Raw genomic sequence first — 20646 nt, 5'->3', positions numbered from 1 at the left:
TTATCTGTTCTGAATTTCATCTTGTTAGGTTTGATTTACCTTTTCAGACTATCAGACTCCTTTTGGTAACCAATTTACATCAAAATTATTTATGATCCTCAGGTGTGTGTTTTTTGTTTTTTTTTTAGTTATATTAAATTTGATACATGACTTTTAAATCTAGTCATCCATGAAAACATTGTAAAGGAGATAGCTCCCTAACTGTATTAGTTTGCTTAGGCTGCCATAACAAAATATCATAGACTGGGTGACTTAAACAACAGAAATTCATTTCCTCTGAAGACTGGAAAGTATAACGTCCAGGTGCTGATAAGAGCTCTCTTCCTGACTTGTAGATGGCTGCCTTCTCACTATGTCCTCACATAGTAGAGAGAGAGCTTCGGTGTCTCTTCATTTTATAAAGGTCCCAGCATTATGATCTGATGATCTTATTTAACCAATACAGTCATATTGGGTTGTTTGGTCTTAACATACTAATTTTGGGAGGGATAAGTAATTTACTGAGTTGTTTCTCATCTGCACATACTAGGGTCTGCTATTTATGTATTTTTTCTATTCTAGGTTCTCTAAAACCCAGAATAGTTATTATGAGTTGTTAGTTGCTAGCTAAGAATAAAAACCAGTGATAACTAATGATGTGATTAGTACTTTTAATGTTCCCCAATCTAGGCAAATTTTAATTAAATTTTCAAATCAGCTTCTCAAGATAAGCATTACTTTGTTTTACTTCCCTATCAGAATAGCGTTGCATTCTCTTAATCTGCCCTGTGTTTGGGTAAATGAAATTGTGTAAATATTTTAAAATGTCCTTCATGATTTCTTTTTTGAGCCATTAGTTATTTAAGTGTGTTGTTTAATTTCCACATATTTTTAAATTTCCTTCTGTTATGATTTCTAATTTAATTCCATTGTGGTTGGAGAACATACTTACTGTGATTTCAATACTTTTAAATTTGTTGAGGCTTGTTTCATGACCTGACATGGTCTATTCTAGAGAATGATGCAGGTGCACTTAAGAATTCTCCTCTTGTAGGGTGCAGTATTCTATAGCTATCCCTTAGGTCTAATTAGGTTATGGTGTTGTTCACATCTTTGATTTCCATGTTGATTGTTGCCATCATTGCAAGTGGGCTACTGAAGTATCCGATTATTATTTTTGAATTGTCTATTTTCCCCTCTAATTCTGGCAGTTTTTGCTACATGTACTAGTATATTGGGTCATGCATTGTCTCTAGTAATAAATTTTGTCGTAAGTGTACTTTGATATTAGTATAGTCATATCAGCTCTCCTTTGTTACTGTTTGCATGGTGTATCTTTTTCCATCTTTTACTTTCAACCTGTTGTGTCGTTGAATCTAAAGTTTGCCTATTGGCAGCAGCAGGGCCAGACCTGGTAGTGTCAGCGGCAGCAGTGGCCTGACCCCTCCTCCTTTCCCCTCAGTCAACAATGAAGAGGATAAGTGATCCAGAATACACTGCCCCTATCAAAAAACAGGAGAAAAGAGTTGCCGAGTTTACCCTGAACCTCAGATCTACTAGTACGTCCGATGATGAACCTCCCTTCTCTGTCAATCATGCAGCAAAAGTATCTACTACAAGCCTGACAGTGAGACCAAGGGGAAGCAACGCAACTCTCTTTTGATGATGCATTCAAAGCAGACGCTATTGTGGAGGGAACTTTTTCCCGCTGTTCCATGTATAACAGCGTCTCCCAGAAGCCAAATGGGCTTCAGGGAAAGTGAAGGATTGGGTAAATACAGTCAGCGTAGGAAGGACATTGTTGAGGCCTCTAATCAGAAAGGCTTGGGTCTGACGTTGCAAGGCTTTGACCAGAAGTTGAATCTGGACTGGCAAGATAAGCCAGAGCCTAGTTCCTATGAGCAGGTGTCATGGTTTACAGAATGTACCACTGAAATTCCTGACACTGAGGAAATGAGTTGTGGATGGTTGTGGGAAAGAGAAAGATGATTATTGAAGGTGAAACAGTTTTGTGGGGAAGACCTGCTTCACAGTGCACTGCAGAGTAAGAGTGTGTTTGATGTCCTGGATAGGGAGGAGATGCAGCAAGCTCAGACCTGGGCCAGTCCCTACGAGATGATCCAAGGAGTCTTCTTCCTAAACAGGGCGGCAATGAAGATGGCTAATATGGATTTTGTATTTGATCACATTTTTACAAATCCGAGGGACTCTTGTGGGAAACCACTGGTGAAGGACTGGGAGGCTGAGCTTCTGTACTTTGCCGGCGTCTGTGCAGGCCCCGGTGGCTTCTCAGAGTATGTACTGTGGAGGAAGAAGTGGCACGCAGAGGGCTTTGGAATGACTGCAGGGCCCGAACGACTTTAAGCTGGAGGACTTCTACTCAGCTTCCAGTGAACTCTTTGAACCTTACTATGGCGAGGGTGGGATTGATGGAGATGGAGACATCACCCGCCCAGAGAACATCATTGCTTTTAGGAATTTTGTCCTGGATAACACAGATCGCAAGGGTGTCCACTTTTTGATGGCCGATGGGGATTTCTCCATGGTGGGACAGGAGGACCTACAAGAGATCCTTAGCAAGCAGCTGCGGCTCTGTCAGTTCCTCATGGCACTTTCTGTGTCTGGACAGGAGGCCACTTCATCTGTAAAACCTTTGATCTGTTCACACCGTTCAGCGTGGGGCTCATCTACCTATTGTGCTATTGATTTGAACGAGTATGTCTCTTTAAGCTGATTACCAGCTGTCCTGTCAACTCAGAGAGGTATGTGGTGTTCAAGGGCCTGAAGGTGGGCATAGATGACAGGATTACCTCTTCTCAGTCAATATTAAACTCAACCAGCTGCAGAATACTGATTCTGATGTCAGCCTTGTGGTTCCCTTGGTGGCGATCAAGGGAGACCATGAATTTACTGACTACGTGATATGGTCCAGTGATAGCCACTGTAGTCTGCAGATCAAAGTTCTGGCCAAAATCTATGCCTTTGTTCAAGACGTGACCCTGAGCCTCAGCAGGCAGAGATCTGGAAACAGTGCCTTCGTCTTTGGGGAATCCAGACCAGGCTTGAATTGCTCCTACTTCCTCAAACCCAAAATCTAAGTTCTTTGAGCTAAGCCAGGGCACTGAGATTGACATCTTCATCTATAAGCCCATGCTGCTCACCTCCAAAACCTTGGAGAAGATCCGTCCAGTGCTCGACTACTGCTGCATGGTGTCTGGCAGTGAACAGAAGTTCCTTCTCGGACTGGGGAAGTCACAGATCTACACGTGAGATGGCTGCCAATCAGACTGCTGGGTCAAGCTGGACCAGAAGACAGAGCTATCCTGGGACACTGCTCGCTGTGGAGATTGTTCATGAGCTGAAAGGGGAGGGAAAGGCCCAGCGGAAGATATGTGCAATCCACATCCTTGATGTCCTCGTGCTGAATGGCAGTGATGTGCGGGAGCAACACTTCAACCAGTGAATTCTACTCGCTGAGAAATTTGTGAAAGCTGTTTTAAGCCTAGTTGGCCTGACAGGAATCCCATCAGGATGAAAGGTGTATAGGCTGGAGGAAATGGAGAAGATTTTTAGCAGGTTGGAAATGAAGATCATTAAGGGCTCCAGTGGCAAACCGAAGCTCAGCTACACAGGACGGGACAAAACGGCACTTTGTGCCCACTGGTCTCTACATTGTTAGGACAGTGAATGAGCCATGGACTATGGGATGCAACAAAAGCTTTAAGAGGAAGTTCTACAACAAGAAAACCAAGGCCTCTACCTATGAGCTCCCTGCAGATGCCATTGCCCCATTTCACATCTGCAACTATGGCCAGCTCCTCTGGGAGTGGGGAGATGGCATTCATGTACCTGACTCCCAGAAGCCCCAGGACCCAGACAAGCTGTCCAAGGAGGATGTCCTCTCCTATATCCAGACACAGCGCCTGAGGGCCTGGGGACACCCACTCCTGCTGAACACAGTTGTTCAGAGTCATGGTGCTTTTCCTAGGCCCCACAGTACTGGTTCCTTCTCCATCTTGAAAGAGACAGGGGAGCACAGTGATTGCAGCCTGGCCATAGGGGGCGGGTGGTCTCCTCTCCATCTCCCCTGAAGAACTCAGTCAGGGGCCTTCAGAGGACACTCACATGTTCCTTCTGGAACACCTTTTAGACTTTCCTTCCCAGAGACCTGCCTGGGAACTTTCTCCCCTGCCAGGACTCAGGCTGAAAGAGCTGCTCCTACAGGGGGTGTGGGGCTAGTGGAGGACGTGTCAGCAAGCAGCAGGACTTTAGCTCTGCTGTTGCCTCCTGAATCCTGTAGACTCACTTTTCTGAGTTCTCTGCACTTCCCTAAGGGCGGCCATGCCTCAGCTTTGCCCAACTTTTTACTGTGCCAACTCTGAGTGGGTGAAGGTCCACTGTCGTGAGCTGGCCAGGAGCAGCTGCTGTATAAATCAAGGTTTTGTTTATTTGAACTTGCTCTGTTTTGATGCCAAGTTTGGAGAATTTTCTTGTCTCCACCCCCCCCCCCCCCCCCCACTGTGTTGGTCTTCCCTGGAGTTCTTCTCAGCCTAGACCTCTGACAGTCCTGCAGGCTGGAAAGGGAGGTATGTGGGCTCACATCTCTGACACCACATCAGGATGCAGGTAGCACTGCCTTTTGGTAGTGGATGTGACCGCCTCCTGGGGTGATAGAGCCTTTCTGGGCTGTATCCCCTTTTGACCCAAACCTTGTGCAGCTCTAGAAGATGAGGAAGCACCCTTGAAGCCCTGCCTTTTTCTATGCCCCAGCAGCAGTGGCCCCACTGCCACAGGGTACCTCTTAGGTGGGGTTGCACCCAGCCCTCTGGCAAGCATGACACCCTCATTTTCCATAGCCACCTTGCTACCCTTTACTCCCCTCCTCCCCCCGTTTATATTGCCAATAAAGGACAGTCACTTTTTTTAATCCTCACCCAAGGATATTTTTCTATTGATTTTTAGAGAGAGTGTAAGAGAGAAGGAAAGATAGAAAGAAATATCGATGTGAGAAAAACACATCTATTGGTTGCCTCCTGCATGAGCCCTGACCAGGGCCTGGGCTGGGGAGGAGCCTGCAACCGAGGTACATGCCCTTGACCAGAATCGAACTCAGGACCCTTCAGTCTGCAGGCCGATGCTCTATCCCCTGAGCCAAACCGGCTAGGACAAGGGCAGTCACTTTTGTCATTTTATGGTCACTCTGTTTCTTCTATGTGGTGGCTGAGGAGGAAGAGGGGAAGCTGGGCATGGGATTTGGGTGGGGAGGGCACTAGTGGTTATTTTTAATGGGAAATACCTGTCAGAGACATTCATACAGGCTCCTTAGAGCTCCATCTCTGGCATAGACTGGTTTCCATGGAGATAAGGGCACTGAGGCTCCCTGTGCGGTTGGTTGGAATTGGCTCCAGCTGGGGAGTAGTGTCTCCAGCAAGCATCCACCGGCTTGGCAGCAGCACTGCTAAAATGCTATATTTCCACCCAGTTCAGGGTATATCAGTGTGTCTTGCAAAATCTTGGATCATTAAAGATAAACATATCCTATCTAATAAAGAGGGTATATGCTAATTGACCGTAACGCCCTCACAAGATGGCGGCTCCCACAGCCAATAAAGAGGGGATATGCTAATTGACTGTGACACCTTCACAAGATGGTGGTGCCCAGTCCCCTCAGCCCCGTCTCATTCAGCCGGAGTCCCCCAGTCCCCTCAGCCCCGCAAGGGAAGGCAGTTGGGGACGATCATGCCGGCAGGGGAGCAGTTAGGCGTCAATCAGGCAGGCAGGGGAACGGTTAGAGGGCTATCAGGCTGGCAGGGGAACAGTTAAGGGGCTATCAGACTGGCAGGCAGAGTGGTTAGGGGCGATCAGGCAGGCAGGTAGGTGAGTGGTCAGGAGCCAGCAGTCCCAGATTGTGAGAGGGATGTCTGACTGCTGGTTTAGGCCCTCTGGCTCCTAACCACTTGCCTGATTGCCTCTAACCGCTTCTGCCTGCCAGCCGGATCGGACCTAAACCAGCAGTCAGACATCCCCCAAGGGGTGCCAGATTGGAGAGGGTGCGCGCCGGGTTGAGGGACATCTCCCCTCCAGCCCCCCGGGAATGATTTTTGTTCACCAGGCCTCTAGTTTTAAAAATAAATAAAGTTTGTCTCTTGTGAACAATATATAGTTGGATTGTGGTTTTATTATCTACTAGAGGCCTGGTGCATGAAATTCAACCCAGCCTGCACCCTCTACAATCTGGGACCCCTTGAGGGATGTCCTACTGCCAGTTTAGGGCAGTAGGACATCCCTCTCACAATCCAGGACTGCTGGCTCCCAACTGCTCACTTGCCTGCCTGCCTAATTGCCCCTAACTGCTTCTGCCTGCCAGCTTGATCACTCCCTAACCACTCTCCTACCAGCCTGATCGATGCCTAACTGCTCCCCTGCCAGCCTGATAGACAGCTAACTACTCCACTGCCAGCCCGATTGCCCCAACTGCCCTCCCCTGCTGGCCCAGTAACCCCTAACTGCCCTCCCTTGCCAGCCTGGTTGCCCCCAACTGTCCTCCCCTGCAGGCCTGGTCACCCCTAACTGCTCTCCCCTGCAGGCCTGGTCTCCCCCAACTGCCCTCCCCTGCAGGTCTGGTCACCCCTAACTCCCCTCCCCTGCAGGTCTGGTCACCCCTAACTGCTCTCCCCTGCAGGCCTCGTCCCTCCCAATTGCCCTTCCCTGCTGGACTGATCATCCCCAACTACCCTCCCCTGCAGGCCTGGTCCCCCCCATCTGCCCTCCCCTGCTGGCCTGATCGCCCACAACTACTCTCCCCTGCCAGCCATCTTGTGGTGGCCATCTTGTGTCCACAAGGGGGCAGCCATCTTGTGTGTTGGAGTGACAGTCAATTTGCATATTACTCTTTTATTAGATAGGATTCTGCCGATTTCTTGTCTTTTGGTGGAGTTTTATATATTTATGCATAATATAATTACTGATAAGATAGGGTTTGTTTGCCATTTTGCTCTGTTTTTTATGTCTTTTGTCTTTTTTGTTCTTCTGTTTGCCATTATTGCCTTCTTTTGTGTTAGATATTTTGTAATGTACCATTTTAATACCCTGTTTTCTTAGAATTTTGAGTAATTTTTTTGTGTGTGTGGTTATCTTGGGGACTATAAGTAACATTTTAATACAGTCTTGTTTGGATTAATAACAACTAGGGTGCTTTCCAACACCAACAACCAATTCTCTGATTCTCCAGACACCAACTGGATCCTCCAAGTCAATTCATTTCTCGTACTGACTATCCAGAGTTAGTGCAGACCTCACAGGTTAAGGGCTTAGTCCTACAAGACTGCCCCTCCCCACCTCAGGTGCCAATCACAAGTCCCAGGCCAATGGTACTTCTGACTGACTGGCTACAAATCAGGCACATATCTCTGTGTGTTCCCTTGTGTGTTCCCTTATAGACATCTCATTCCCTGATTTTCTTTTTAAGTTTTTGGCCAGCCTCTTGTTTGCCTCAACTGGTATGGCTGCCTCAGGTTAATATTAAACAGTTACCACTGATTGTTTTTGACAACTGCCCTGGGGAGAGAGCTTATCTCACTGAGTTGGCTGTGAGTCAGTTAAAAGAAAATCAAACTATGAATGGGGGTTTTCCAGGGAGCTGACAGATGGGTCAATTAGTGACAATTCTCTGTGGCACATCTCAGGATCTCCAAGCTCATTCTCCTCCAGTGGCTGCAGGGCTGCTGATTTTCTAGGTTAGTGTGGAGCTGAGAAAAGGGACATAGGAGGAGAGATAGGAGGGGGACAAGTTAAAATACCATAAAATCTGTTTTTCTTGCTGAGACTCAGCTGTTTCTCTAGAATAAACACTCCTCACATTGTTGTAAGCCTTTGGTTAACTTCCAAAGTTCTGAAAAAGTTTATTTTGATGATTTTTGGCAATGCTCTTATTGCTTTCATGGAGAAGTAGATTGTATTCTGCCATTTCAGAAATACTTCCTCCAGGTAAAAACTTTTAAAGCATTCTTCCGCGACCTTTCTGTAGAACATAGAATCTTGAGTCATGATTCTAGATTTGAACCAAATCACATACCAACTATTCAGTCAGTATTATTGACATTCTTAGATCCACCTGCAAAGAAAAATTATGTTTTGCTTGCTTTAATGTAATCATTGTACTTTGTACCTAAAACTATCTCAGAGGATATGAAAATGGACTAGACATGACATAATTCAGAACTCTTTGAAGTGGAACTGATAATAACTGTGATATACTGGATCTGCACAGGAAGAGCCATTTAAGTTAGAAAGTCAGAAGCAGCTTCATGAAGGGAAACAGAACTTTTAACACAGTCATGAAGGATACATGGTACTGAGTCCATAAAGGAGAAAGAGGAGGACAGTCTAGAATAGGGCCATTACATTAGCATAGTGTAGGAAAACAATCAGCATAGAGCTGTTTTTCTGCTTTAGGGGATTTTGGGGGTTTACTGTAGAATAATGAGATATAAAGGCTAAGTTGCTGAAAGGTTCCAGAAGTGGCAGCTGATTAGTCTAAAAGCCCATTTGACATTTTTTAAATATTAGTAAACGAAGTTTTAGAAAAAAAGTAAATGCTGTTTTTGCCTTTATTTAAGTTATATTGCAGACAGGTTTTGAAGTCAATAAATTAATTTCTACTGAATTATTGTTTTTGGTGTTGACTATATGAAAATTTCCAATATTTTTAGGTGTCATTTGCCAATGCTCTATATTGGATTAGAATATGGATTAACCAATAACTCAAAATTGGCTGAAAGATTCTTTGGCCAGGCTCTAAGCATTGCACCAGAAGATCCTTTTGTTATGCATGAAGTTGGCGTGGTTGCATTTCAAAATGGAGAGTAAGTACTGAAAGGCTAAAAGCTCTTCTGTTTCCTTTTTATTAGTATAATAGAACCTCAATCACTAGAGTTTAACTGCTCAGAGTGACTCTTTAGTAGGTTTTTTAAAGTGTATTCTTTAGGAGAAGGGGGTGTACAGTTAAAAAAAAAAAAGTAGAAAGTGTTATCTTGGATTTCTTTAAAAATGCTAAACCTCCAGTTTAGTCCCCTTTGATGTGGGCTATTACAAGCTCCTAAGTTCTAAGATTGGACAGTTGTCGCTGTCAGCTCACTTGAGCCCTGTAGAATGGCCTGGGCACTGCAGATTCCTCAGTCATCTATCTTCTTGTTGATTAGGAGTTGGAGTCATGCATTTGAGAAACATTTTCTACAATTTTGAAATGAAAATGTTTTCTGTTTAGCTTCCAGTTAACCCAAAAATTAAGCTAATTAGAATGGCCTAATATGAGTTTTCTGGTCAATTGAGGCATTAACTGTAGCCTTGAATATTTATAAAATAAGTAATTCAGTGTCATTCTCAAAGAGAAAAATATCTATAGCCCTTTGCGTTAAATTATACATGAATTTAAAACAGTAAATTAGTACTACTGTAATGGTTTATTGTGGCGTGTGTGTATTCTAAAAATTGGATTGTCTAGTATTTATAAAAGAAAGTTTGGAGATTTAAATATAATTATAATATTTTAATATACAGTCAACTCATTTTTAACCCCAAAGTCATTCAGGGTGCTTTCACATTGTGTAGACATGTGCGTGTTCCCAACTAAGGTCAAACAAATGTTTTGCCTTCTTCTTATTTCCACTCTCCTACTGTAAACAAGTGTTCTTTTTTACATTCAATTTTGTGACATGTTTTTGTGCTTTTTGTTGGTAATTTCACTGTTTAAAATGATCCCCAAGTGTAGTGCTGCAATCTGCCTAGTGTTCCTAAGCACAGGAAGGCTGTGTTGTGCCTTGCAGAAAATACATTTGTTAGATAAACTTTGTTAAGGCATAAGTTACAGTGCCTTCAGTTCAGTGTTAATGAAGCAACAATATATGTTAAATTAGGCATCACTAAGCACAAGCATATATAAAACAGGTTATAGGTTGAACATTTGGTGAAAAATATGAGCAGAGGTTTGGGAACCTAAGCCTGTATTTCTACTGGGAGCAGCAGTTCTGGCTGCACTAACGCAGTGTGCACGGTGACTAGAAAACACAGAGAATAATGAGAATTGACTGTATCTAACATCTTGAACTCCAGTGATATTAATGCCATAAGTTAATCATCTATTACAATTACTATTACAAATAGTACATTGTAATGTACTTTTTACAGAGGTTTACCTCATTTCATTTTTATATAAAAAGAGATTCAAATTTTTCTTAAAATGTTTATTAAGTTTGCTAACTTTGAATAATCTGTAATCTTTTTTCCTTCTATTTTAGATGGAAAACAGCAGAAAAATGGTTTCTTGATGCTTTGGAAAAAATTAAAGCAATTGGGAATGAGGTATTTTATGTAATATCTATAAATACACACATTTGTAAGTATGTTTACTATTGAATGAGGAAAATAATATAGACAGTCTGTCTTGCCTAGAAAAAAGTAACCTAATACTTAACATATAATAACCTAATATGTATCATAACAATTGTCAGGCAATCAACTGTTTTACTACATGGTTCAAAATGAATTTGTTTCTAATTGAGAGGAGGGCAGGTGTTCGCTGTGTGCTCTAGTTTTGATATGTGGGAGTAATCAGAATATATTTGATGATTATTTGATATAAGGAATGTGTGATGATTACTGCAAACTGGTGGGTACTGCAGCATGTAACATAATATGTCCTTCTCTAGCACCCCGAAAGAGCCTCATCTTTGATTAATAGTTAAATATAGCAGTTGATCCCACTTAAATAGGGCTGTCATTTAAATTCAGACCTATTATTGTTTTTCCTTACCTTGTACTTAACATATATTTAGACTATTAACTATTTGAAAAATTTACTAGGTTCTATTGTATGAAAGATGTACCCCATGAATTTGCACTCATGAATTAACCTTCCATCTAGCATGGATGTGTATATACTATATTATTTTAAGATAATAACAGTTTTAGATATTGTAAACTTCTGTAGGTAAGGGATTTGCATGTTGCTACTCTCTGGTTCCTGGATCTTTTTACTTGTACCTATTTGGTTTTATTCTGTTCTGTTTGCCACTTGCCTGTTACATTCTGTTTCTGTTTGGGCATACTTGCCCACAGTCCACATCTTCTTTGGTCGTAGTTCCTCCTTGCTGAGACAGATACAGCTCCCTTGGGCTTCCTGTCAGGTGGCAGTTCACCTGTCCCCATAGACAGTTTTGTTTATTTTGGTTTCTTCTTACTTGTCATATGAACTTAAAAACACTATTTCTGTGTGTTTGCACATGTATATATATAAACAGGTTCTTCCACAGCACAGTCTTGGATGGACTGGATAATACATGCGTTTTTATTAATACAGAGTTGCTACTTAGCACCTTGCCAGTTTTCATACAATTGAATACCTTAGGACCTTGGTACTCAAACTGGACCAGCTGTATCAGCATTACCTGGGAGCTCATTAGAAATGCAGAATCTCAGATCTACTGAATCCAAATCTGCAATTTTAGCAAGATCCCCAGGTGATTTCTCATGCACAGAAAGTTTGAGATGCACTGTCTTAAATGACACTTAAAATTTAAACTATATTCTTTGATGATCAGAAGGCATTTTAGGAGTCTACAGAAATTTGAAGTAATGATTTTAAGTACAAAAGCACAATACTATTAAGCTGTCAGAATGTCCATTAAAAAGTTACGTGAAAAGGGGGAAATATTGTTTGACTTTAGTTAATCAACTGCTGAAAATGTCAAAATAGCCACAGGAAAGCAGTCATGCCTAAGAATCCCAAAGGGGCCCTAGCTGGTTTGGCTCAGTGGATAGTGTCAGCCTGCGGACTGAAGGGTCCCAGGTTGATTTCGGTCAAGGGCACGTACCTCAGTTGCAGGCTCACAGGAAGCAGCCAATCGATGATGTGTCTCACATCAATGTTTCTCTCTCTTTGTCTCGCCCTCTCCCTTCCACTCTCTCTAAAAAATCAATGGGAAAATATCCTCAAGTGAGGATATTTTTAGTAGTAGTAAAAAAAAACAAAGAAGAAGAAAAAGAATTACAAAGGGTTTATTTTCATTCAAGTAGGCTATGCCTTCCAGTACCAGGCTCAGAAGAGTTAGAGAGAGTGGCTCAGATCTGTGTATTCATTTAATTCAGACTTATTTAATGCATATTGACTGTGTCCTAAGCTCTGAGCTAGGCATTGGGAGGCAATAGGGAATTGGTTTGATATTTCCTGCCCTCAGATCTATTGGGGTATGCAGATAAGTAAATTGTCAATAATACAGTGTACAAAAGGGCTGTGATTGAGGAAACAAAGGAACCCACATAGAGGGGCAGTTAACCCAGATTTGGGGGTAGGTCAAGAAAACCTGGAAACAACATCATACACCTCAGTCCTAAAGGATGATTGATGTTAATCAGGCAAAAGTAAGGAAAAGGATATTTTAGGAATAGGGAATGGTGTGTGCAAAGTTGGAGCTAATTTAGTATGGCTTGGATTTTGAGTTTACAGAGAATGTCAAGAAATGGGGCAGAAGCTGTTAAGGGCCTTGAAGGTGATGTTAAATCACATCTGCATCTTACCCTGAGGAGGTGGGACAACAGAATGTTTAAGAAGGGCAGCATGGTCACCCTTGTCTGATTGGGGCCCAGACAAGACTTTTTAATGGGCGGTTGTAATTATACCAAGAAGTCTGATAAGCAAGCCTGGGTGATTCCTGGAGAGGTCAGGTATGACATGGGTGCCATGTACTGTGTCAGAGCACTCGAGTGGAGGTGAGGTTAGGGAGCTGGGATGGCAAGAGAGAGGCTATAAGAGTTTAGCATGTGGCTCATTGAATTTGAAGTGCTTGTGAGATTTCTGAGTAGAAATATTTAGTAGGCAGAATGAAAGCTCTGGGCTGGAGATATAAAATTTGAACTTCTTCAACATAGATCGGTCCTATGACAAAATTGTGCTAATGATATGATGTCCTGCCCTAACCGGTTTGGCTCAGTGGATAGAGTGTTGGCCTGCGGACTGAAGGGTCCCGGGTTCAATTCCAGTCAAGGGCATGTCCCTTGGTTGCAGGCACATCCCCAGTGACGTCTGTGCAGCTGATCGATGTTTCTTTCTCATCGATGTTTCTAGCTCTTTGTCCCTCTCCCTTCCTCTCTGTAAAAAATCAATAAAATATATTTAAAAAATAATAATAACGTCCTCAGGGCCCTGGCCAGGACACCTATAAGAATCAAACAGTGAATGCATAGATGGGTGGAACAACAAATCAATGTTTCTCTTTCTCTCTCTCTTCCTCAATCTCCAAAATCAATCAATCAATAATTTCTTTTTAAAATATGTGTGGGTTTTTTAAATTGATTTTAAAGAAAGAGGGAGAGAAAAAGAGTAACATCGATGTGAGAAACATCAAGCGGTTGCCTTGTCTGGGGACCAAACCCCCAGGGACCAAACCCTCAGGAACCGAACCCGCAACCAGGCTGAAAAGTGACGTCTGTGTCTTGGGTTTGATGTTGCTGTGTTTCAGGTAACTGTTGACAAATGGGAACCTTTGTTGAACAACTTGGGGCATGTCTGCAGAAAACTTAAGTAAGTGAAGTATTTTCAGAAATATTCTTGTGACTAAAAGTGCACTTAATTTTGTGTAGTCTTTTCCATATTTTTATTTTATGAGATACTCCATCTTTCTTATACGTGGCTGCTCAAATATAACAAGCATCAAATAGTTGTTTTTGTTATCACTAATTTATAGTAATATATAATTTTTAGTAATTTTATAATCTTTAGTAATATATCAATAATTATTATCACTTTTATTTTCTTAGATTAAATAAATTTTAATGTTCAAAATTAATTTAGAAGAATTAGGATAGTATAAAACCATGTCTATATTCCAACTCACTGTTTTCCACTTGATAACAGTTTTGTGGTGTGAGAAACAGATGGCAGTTGAAAAATAGATTCTTTGGTTAAATGAGTTTGGTAGACTCTAGGTTACTCAAAATTTAATGGGTTTTTCTATTTCAGGTTTTCTTGGGATTCTTTACTATGCATTATGAGCTGCAACATTTCCCAAACTTTATTGAGCACAAAACCTTTTTTTCAGAAAAGATTTTACAGGGAAAGTATTCCAGAGAACTTTTGAAAATGCTCTTCCAAGTAACTCCTTTTGACCCTAAAGCAAACCTCTTGAGTTGCCTTTCATCACCTCTGGTGGAGTAGGTTTGATTCACATAAAGAGGCCTTGCCGTGTGATAGGGCACAGGCCCAAATGTCAAGGATTAGGTGCTGGCTCCAGTCTCCTAAGCATCGGAGGAATGCAGTGATACCCCTGCAGGAGTACCCTCAGCTGGCTGAGCGAGCAGGCAGGAAAGTACGTGTCAGGGAGGTGTTAATATACACAAAAGTGGATATGAAGTACTGTTATCAGTTAACAGTCTAGACCTTTATTCTGGTATAGGAAAGTGTTTCTTATGTTTTTAATAGGTATTCTCATCTTAGACTTAAAATTTACTACTCTTACTGTACCCACTAATTGTTTTCTCTCTTTCTTCCCATTTTCCTCCCCTCCCGGACTCCCTCTCTCTCTTCTCTCACAGAAAGTATGCTGAGGCATTGGATTATCACCGTCAGGCATTGGTGTTAATTCCGCAAAATGCATCCACCTATTCTGCCATAGGGTATATCCATAGTCTGATGGGCAACTTTGAAAATGCTGTGGACTATTTTCATACCGTATGTCTGTTGTTTGTACCTAATTTTAAATCTGGTTAACATTTACCACTTAAAAAAAAAAAGATCTTTTCTAGGCAATGTTTTGTTACTTTGCCATTTTAAAATTCTTTAGGTGACTTTGTATCTTATTCTTTGCAGAGAAAAGTATGTTGTGCAATATTTAAATTAGAAACAAATGTGTCTTATGTGTGCAGTGAGATATGGTAGTGCCCAGTGATGTCTGTCAGCCCAGTCTGAGCTGGGCGTTATTCTAGGCAGGGAGTTTGTGTTGCACAGTGAGAACCCTTTGGGAATTCTAGTGGGTTATTTTAGTCCATTTATGACTTATAATTAATTTCCTTAGATCACTTGAACATATGAACAAAACAATCTGCATTTATTACAAGGAAAGAATCTCTCCTTAACCCATATGCTGTGTTTCATCAAATCTCAGATACTATTAATAAGCAAGTTGACCACAGAAATAAAACAAACACTGCCACTTAAACTTTAACATAATTATTTCCTGTCAGCTGTTTTGTACTTAAAACATGCTCTATTGGATATATTAGGATATAGATTTTTTTCAGGGATCACTCAGGTACCTACATAAAAAGAAAATATAAGTGAAATAAATAGTTTAGATATTCAATTCTTCACATTCAGAGTTTGGTTCTTCTAAATCACTTTTGTATTGGGTGATACCCCTGTTTTCCCAAAGTATGTCTTGGTGCCAGCACACCCTGCTATTGACTCAGGTTCCTTCTCCAGGGGTGGGGAACCTTTTTTCTGCCAAAGGCCATTTGAATATTTAAAACATCATTCGTGAGCCATACAGAACTATCAACTTAAAAATTAGCCTGCTGTATTTGGCCAAACATTTAATTAACTCACCCCTAATGCCTTGGCAGGGCCAGATCAAATTATTTTGCTGGCCTTATATGGCCCGCAGGCCAGATGTTCCCCACCCTGTTAGCCAAAGACATGGACTCTGCAAATTTTATGCTGCCATAAAATGTCAACAGAAAGTTTTAGGCAACAGCTACAAATCATGTATCTTCTGTGTCTCCCCTCACAAGGTTTGTGGTCTAGTGCCATTAACTTGGCCACCAAGACACAGGACACCCTCATCACAGCTGCATCAGGTGACAGCAGTAGTGAGAAACCAGCAGCTGGAAGACATCCCAAGTTCAGAAATGTTAGAATGTGGCTCTTAGAAATGATGAAATAACAGTATTGGAGAAAGATAAAGAATGAGATAATGTAATATTTCAAAGATAAATTCATGAGTGAGAGATTCATAACTGATTTTAAAGGGTTGGTTAGAGATTTTCAGGTGAGATGATGTCCTGAAGGTGCCACTGTGTAACCAAAATACTAATCTAGTCAGAAGTGTGGACTAAGCAAGTTTTCTAGTTTGTGTGATTTTCAAATATGTATATTTGAATATTGTATAATTTATTTCTCTTCTGTGGTTTAACACAGTTTTGGAGGGCTCCATGTGGACATAAAAGTTTTTAAAAATTTTTTGGAGGAGGGGGATTTTAAACATAAAAAAATACAGAGAATAGTGTAATGACCCTTCACGTACCCATCGCCAAACTTCCAACAATCATTAACTCATGGCTACTCTTGTTTTAGCTGTATCCCCACTAACAACCTCCCTCTACAAGATTCCCTGGAGTATATTGAAATCAGTTTAGCAAGAATATTTTAAAATAAAAGAGAAGAAAATATACTTTCTTGTAGTAACCATGCTGAATCTTTTCTGGCAGGCCCTTGGTCTTAGGCGAGATGATACATTTTCTGTTACAATGCTTGGTCATTGCATTGAAATGTACATTGGTGATTCTGAAGCTTATATTGGTAAGATTACAATTATTATTATTGATGTCATATTCCATTTTATAGATTGTTATATATCTCTGTTTAGGTTTCTCAAAATTTTGTGTGAGATTCTAGATTTATTTTTCCCACCATTCTAACTACATTAATTATTAAGAAACTCCCTTTTTTGTTGTTAGAACAATGCTGTGAGAATTAATGACTCATTAAATATTCACTGAGTTTAAAGTTGGGTATTTGCTATATGCAAAATACTATTACAGAATATGTGCAGAGCACTGTGATATATAACAATTAATCTAATTGCATAATGGAAAAATCTTAGAGACATTTTTCTAATAAAGGTTTCTGGCCTTAATATTTTATAATGCAGGATATAGCATATTTACATTTTAGTAGAATATTAAGTTGGCTTACATTCACATTACAATGCTCATAATTCTTTAAATTATTTTTTAATGACAAGCAAGTCATAAATTTGGATGGAATTGGTATACTTGGACACTCATTTATTTATAAACATTGTAAGGTAAAGAGGGTGCAGTGAGGTTAAATCTTGAGATGTGGACTTTGGAGTAGGCAAATATTTCTTTAACAGAACATAAAATCATAGTGGGGAAAATGTTATATTGGGCTTCAATACAATTAAGATCTATATGTAAAAAAAACAACAAATACTAAGAAAGTGAAAAGGCATGTGATATACTGAGAGAAGTTATTCATAATACATAGACTTGTCAAAGAACTTGTGTCTAGAAAAAAAAATTCTACAAATCAGTAAGAAAAAAATCAAAAATGAATCGAAAACAGGCAAAATAATTGAACAGGAGGTTCACCAAAGAGAATATCTTTATAGTTACAAAGCAAATGAAGATGCTTAATATCTTACTAGGGAAATGAAATTAAAACCATAATGAGATAACACTGCCCATCTGCCAGAATGGCTAAAAATTAGAAAAACTCATAGTACCTAGTGTTGGTATAGTGTAGATACGGTACAACTGGAACTCTTGTATGTAATTTATTATCAGGAGGGTTATAAACAGATGAAACTGTTTAACATATCTACTAAAGTTAAACAGGCCTATTATATCAGTTATCTGTTGCTTAACAAACCACTCCAATAAAAATGTATTATTTTTCAAAGTTCTTTGAGTTGGTTGTTGGCTCTTGATGGTCTCATTCAGTTATGCATCTGTGGTCAGCAGGCACTTGGCAGGGCTGATGATCTGAGATGGCTTCATACACAGGTGGGGGCCTCAGCTGACACCGCTGGGCCTCTCCATGGTCTTTTATCCCACGGTTCTTCATAGCATGGTGGTCTCAGGGTTCTAAAGGACAAGAGGTAAAATTCTAGCCCTCTTTAAAGCCGGAAGTTACACAAAATCACTTCCACACATTCTGTTCATCAAAAGGAGTCATGTGATTAAGTGTAGCGTCAACCTGGGAGGGGGTTATTCTAGAGTGGCAAAGGTGTCAGGAGCTGTGACTTATTAGTGCATAACTGACCTTATGATGTAGTGTTCTACTCCCAAGTATATGCCCGACAGAAACAAGGGCCTCAGTAAGCCCAAGTTCACACACAAGATTGTTCTTAGCTTTATTCTTAATAGCATCTAACTAGAAATAACCGAATGTCTACCAGTAGGAGAATGGAGAAATAAATTATGGTATACTCATACAAAAGAATACTACACAATTAAAATTAAAAGGACTAACTACTGAATCATGTTGTAATACAGATGAATCTCACAGATTTTGACAAAAAAGCTGATTAATTTCATTTATATGAAGATTAGTAATAAGCAAAACTAATCAATGATGAATGGAAACATCAGAGCAGTGATTATTTCTGGCTTGGAAAGGGAAGTATTCACTGGAAGCAGCGTGAGGTGGTTTTCTTGGAGCCAGCAGTGTTCTCTTTGGGTCTGGTGGTGATTATGTGGGTTTATACATATGTGAGAATTCATCCAGCTGTGCACACTTGGTGGTTTGTAGGTTATGGCTCAGTTTTTTAAAGTTAAAAAAGGAAGAAAAAAAGCTTGACATCTGGCATCCTGAAGAACCTAGGTTGAAATCTCAGTTTTGGCCCTAGCTGGTTTGGCTCAGTGGATGAAGCGTCGGCCTGCGGACTGAAGGGTCCCGGGTTTGATTCCGGTCAAGGGCATGTACCTTGGTTGCGGGCACATCCCCAGTAGGAGGTGTGCAAGAGGCAGCTGATTGATGTTTCTCTCCCATCAACGTTTCTAACTCTCTATCCCTCTCCCTTCCTCTCTGTAAAAAATCAATAAAATATATTTTAAAAAAAAAATCTCAGTTTTGCCACTCAGTAGCCCTGTGGCTTTGGGGCACATCTGAGCATGTTTCTTTATTTGGCCAAGTTGTGAGGCTTAAATACAAAATTCCTATACAGCTAAGTGATGTCTGGAGATACAATACTGAGTAAGACAGATATTTTACCTGTCTTCATAAAGGTAATGATTTTACAGAGGAGATTTCCAAGTCTACCATTCACTACACTTAGAAGTCTCCTCTATGATATTATGTCCTGTACTACTTTTTATTTTATTGAGGTATAAGTGACATGTAACATATAAGTTTCAGCTATACAACATAATCCAATATTTGTATGTATTGCAAAATGAGCACCACAATAAATCTAGTTAACATGACACTGTACATAGTTACAGAATTTTTTTCTTATGCTGAAATTTTTAAGATCTACTCTCTTAGCAACTTTCAAATATGCAATACGATATTATTAACTACTCCTCGGCCCAGCCTGTGCCCTCTTGCAGTCCAGGAGCTCTCAGGGGATGTCCGACTGATGGCTTAGGCATCAGACATCCTTAGCACTGCCGCGGATGTGGGACAGGCTCCTGCCACCACCGCTGCGCTTGCTGGCCGTGAACCTGGCTTCTGGCTGAGCGGCGCTCCCCCTGTGGGAGCGTACTGACCACCAGGGGGCAATTCCTGCATTGAGCGTCTGCCCCCTTGGTGGTCAGTGCACATCATAGCAAGCTGTTGAGTGGACTTAGCATTTCATTAGCATATTACGCTTTGATTGGTTGAACGGACCACCAGACACTTAGCATATTAGGCATTTATTATATAGGATAGTCACCATGATGTACAAAATAGTACAAAATAAAAATATATTTTTAGAAGGCTTATATGACATTATCAAAACACCTATTAGTTTGTACTGTGTAAAATTGTCATGCTTTTATGTCAGACATGATTGAACCTCATACATATTTTTCTTCACTGTGGTTTTTATATGCATAAGACTTGTGTCTATACCAATGCCAAAATGCCAACAGGCAGTTATTTATCAGCTGAGAAAAAATTGCCCATGGGTTTCTTTCATTATGTAAGTGGTTTTGGGAATGGGATGGCTATTGAGCCATGCTGGAGCTTGAAACTGCATGAAACTGTACTTCTTGAAGTCTTCCCCGTTGTCTCTCGTGATCATGAAAAAAGGAGGAAAATGATTGCAACATTTTTTCCTTCTGAGCTTTACTTGTACTCTTAAAAGTACCATTTGACTAAAATGATAGAGGCTGTGTTATATAATAATGGAAATGACAGTGAAATAATGGAATTTCTTATTATGGTGTTTCTTTTTAGGAGCAGACATTAAAGACAAATTAAAATGTTATGACTTCGATGTGCATACAATGAAGACACTAAAAAACATTATTTCACCTCCGTGGGATTTCAGGGAATTTGAAGTAGAAAAACAGACTACAGAAGAAACAGGGCTTACACCACTGGAAACCTCAAGAAAAACTCCAGATTCCAGACCTTCTTTGGAAGAAACCTTTGAAATTGAAATGAATGAAAGTGACATGATGCTAGAGACATCTATGTCAGACCACAGTACGTGATTCCCAAATGGGTCCTGATTTTGTTTTGTCCTAGCGTAGAGTAGGTCAGTCAGTGTTCCTCACATCCGTGTCATGTCTTAAGAATTTCCCATTTCTTAACATGAATACAGACTATACGTCTACATTTAGGAACAGAGACCTGCCTTAAGAGACTGCATAGCACACCTTTGCAGCAGATATTTTCTGATCCTACAAAATAGTTATATACAGTGGAATAAAAAAGGTAAAGCA

The 20646-nt window shown here is 40.7% G+C and overlaps 1 protein-coding gene and 1 pseudogene across 4 annotated transcripts in view; both read left to right on the top strand.

The window, feature by feature from the left end:
- Positions 1-20646, top strand: part of CDC16 (cell division cycle 16) — a 36391-nt gene extending 15745 nt beyond the window's left edge. The window contains exons 13-18 of one of the 3 annotated variants that reach the window (XM_079779101.1): positions 8691-8843; positions 10275-10338; positions 13494-13555; positions 14566-14701; positions 16456-16546; positions 20156-20646. In XM_079779101.1, the coding sequence (XP_079635227.1) occupies positions 8691-8843; positions 10275-10338; positions 13494-13555; positions 14566-14701; positions 16456-16546; positions 20156-20415 (766 nt within the window). In that variant the 3' untranslated portion in view covers positions 20416-20646. The other 2 variants (XR_013813872.1, XM_079779102.1) reach the window with 2 other exon arrangements.
- Positions 789-5647, top strand: LOC307103920 (cap-specific mRNA (nucleoside-2'-O-)-methyltransferase 1-like; annotated as a pseudogene). Its single transcript has one exon. The product of its transcript is annotated as a cap-specific mRNA (nucleoside-2'-O-)-methyltransferase 1-like (transcript).

The sequence above is a fragment of the Cnephaeus nilssonii genome, assembly GCF_951640355.1.
Source record: "Cnephaeus nilssonii genome assembly, chromosome: 8".
Classification (NCBI taxonomy): domain Eukaryota; kingdom Metazoa; phylum Chordata; class Mammalia; order Chiroptera; family Vespertilionidae; genus Cnephaeus; species Cnephaeus nilssonii.
This window is presented reverse-complemented; position numbering and strand designations above follow the sequence as displayed.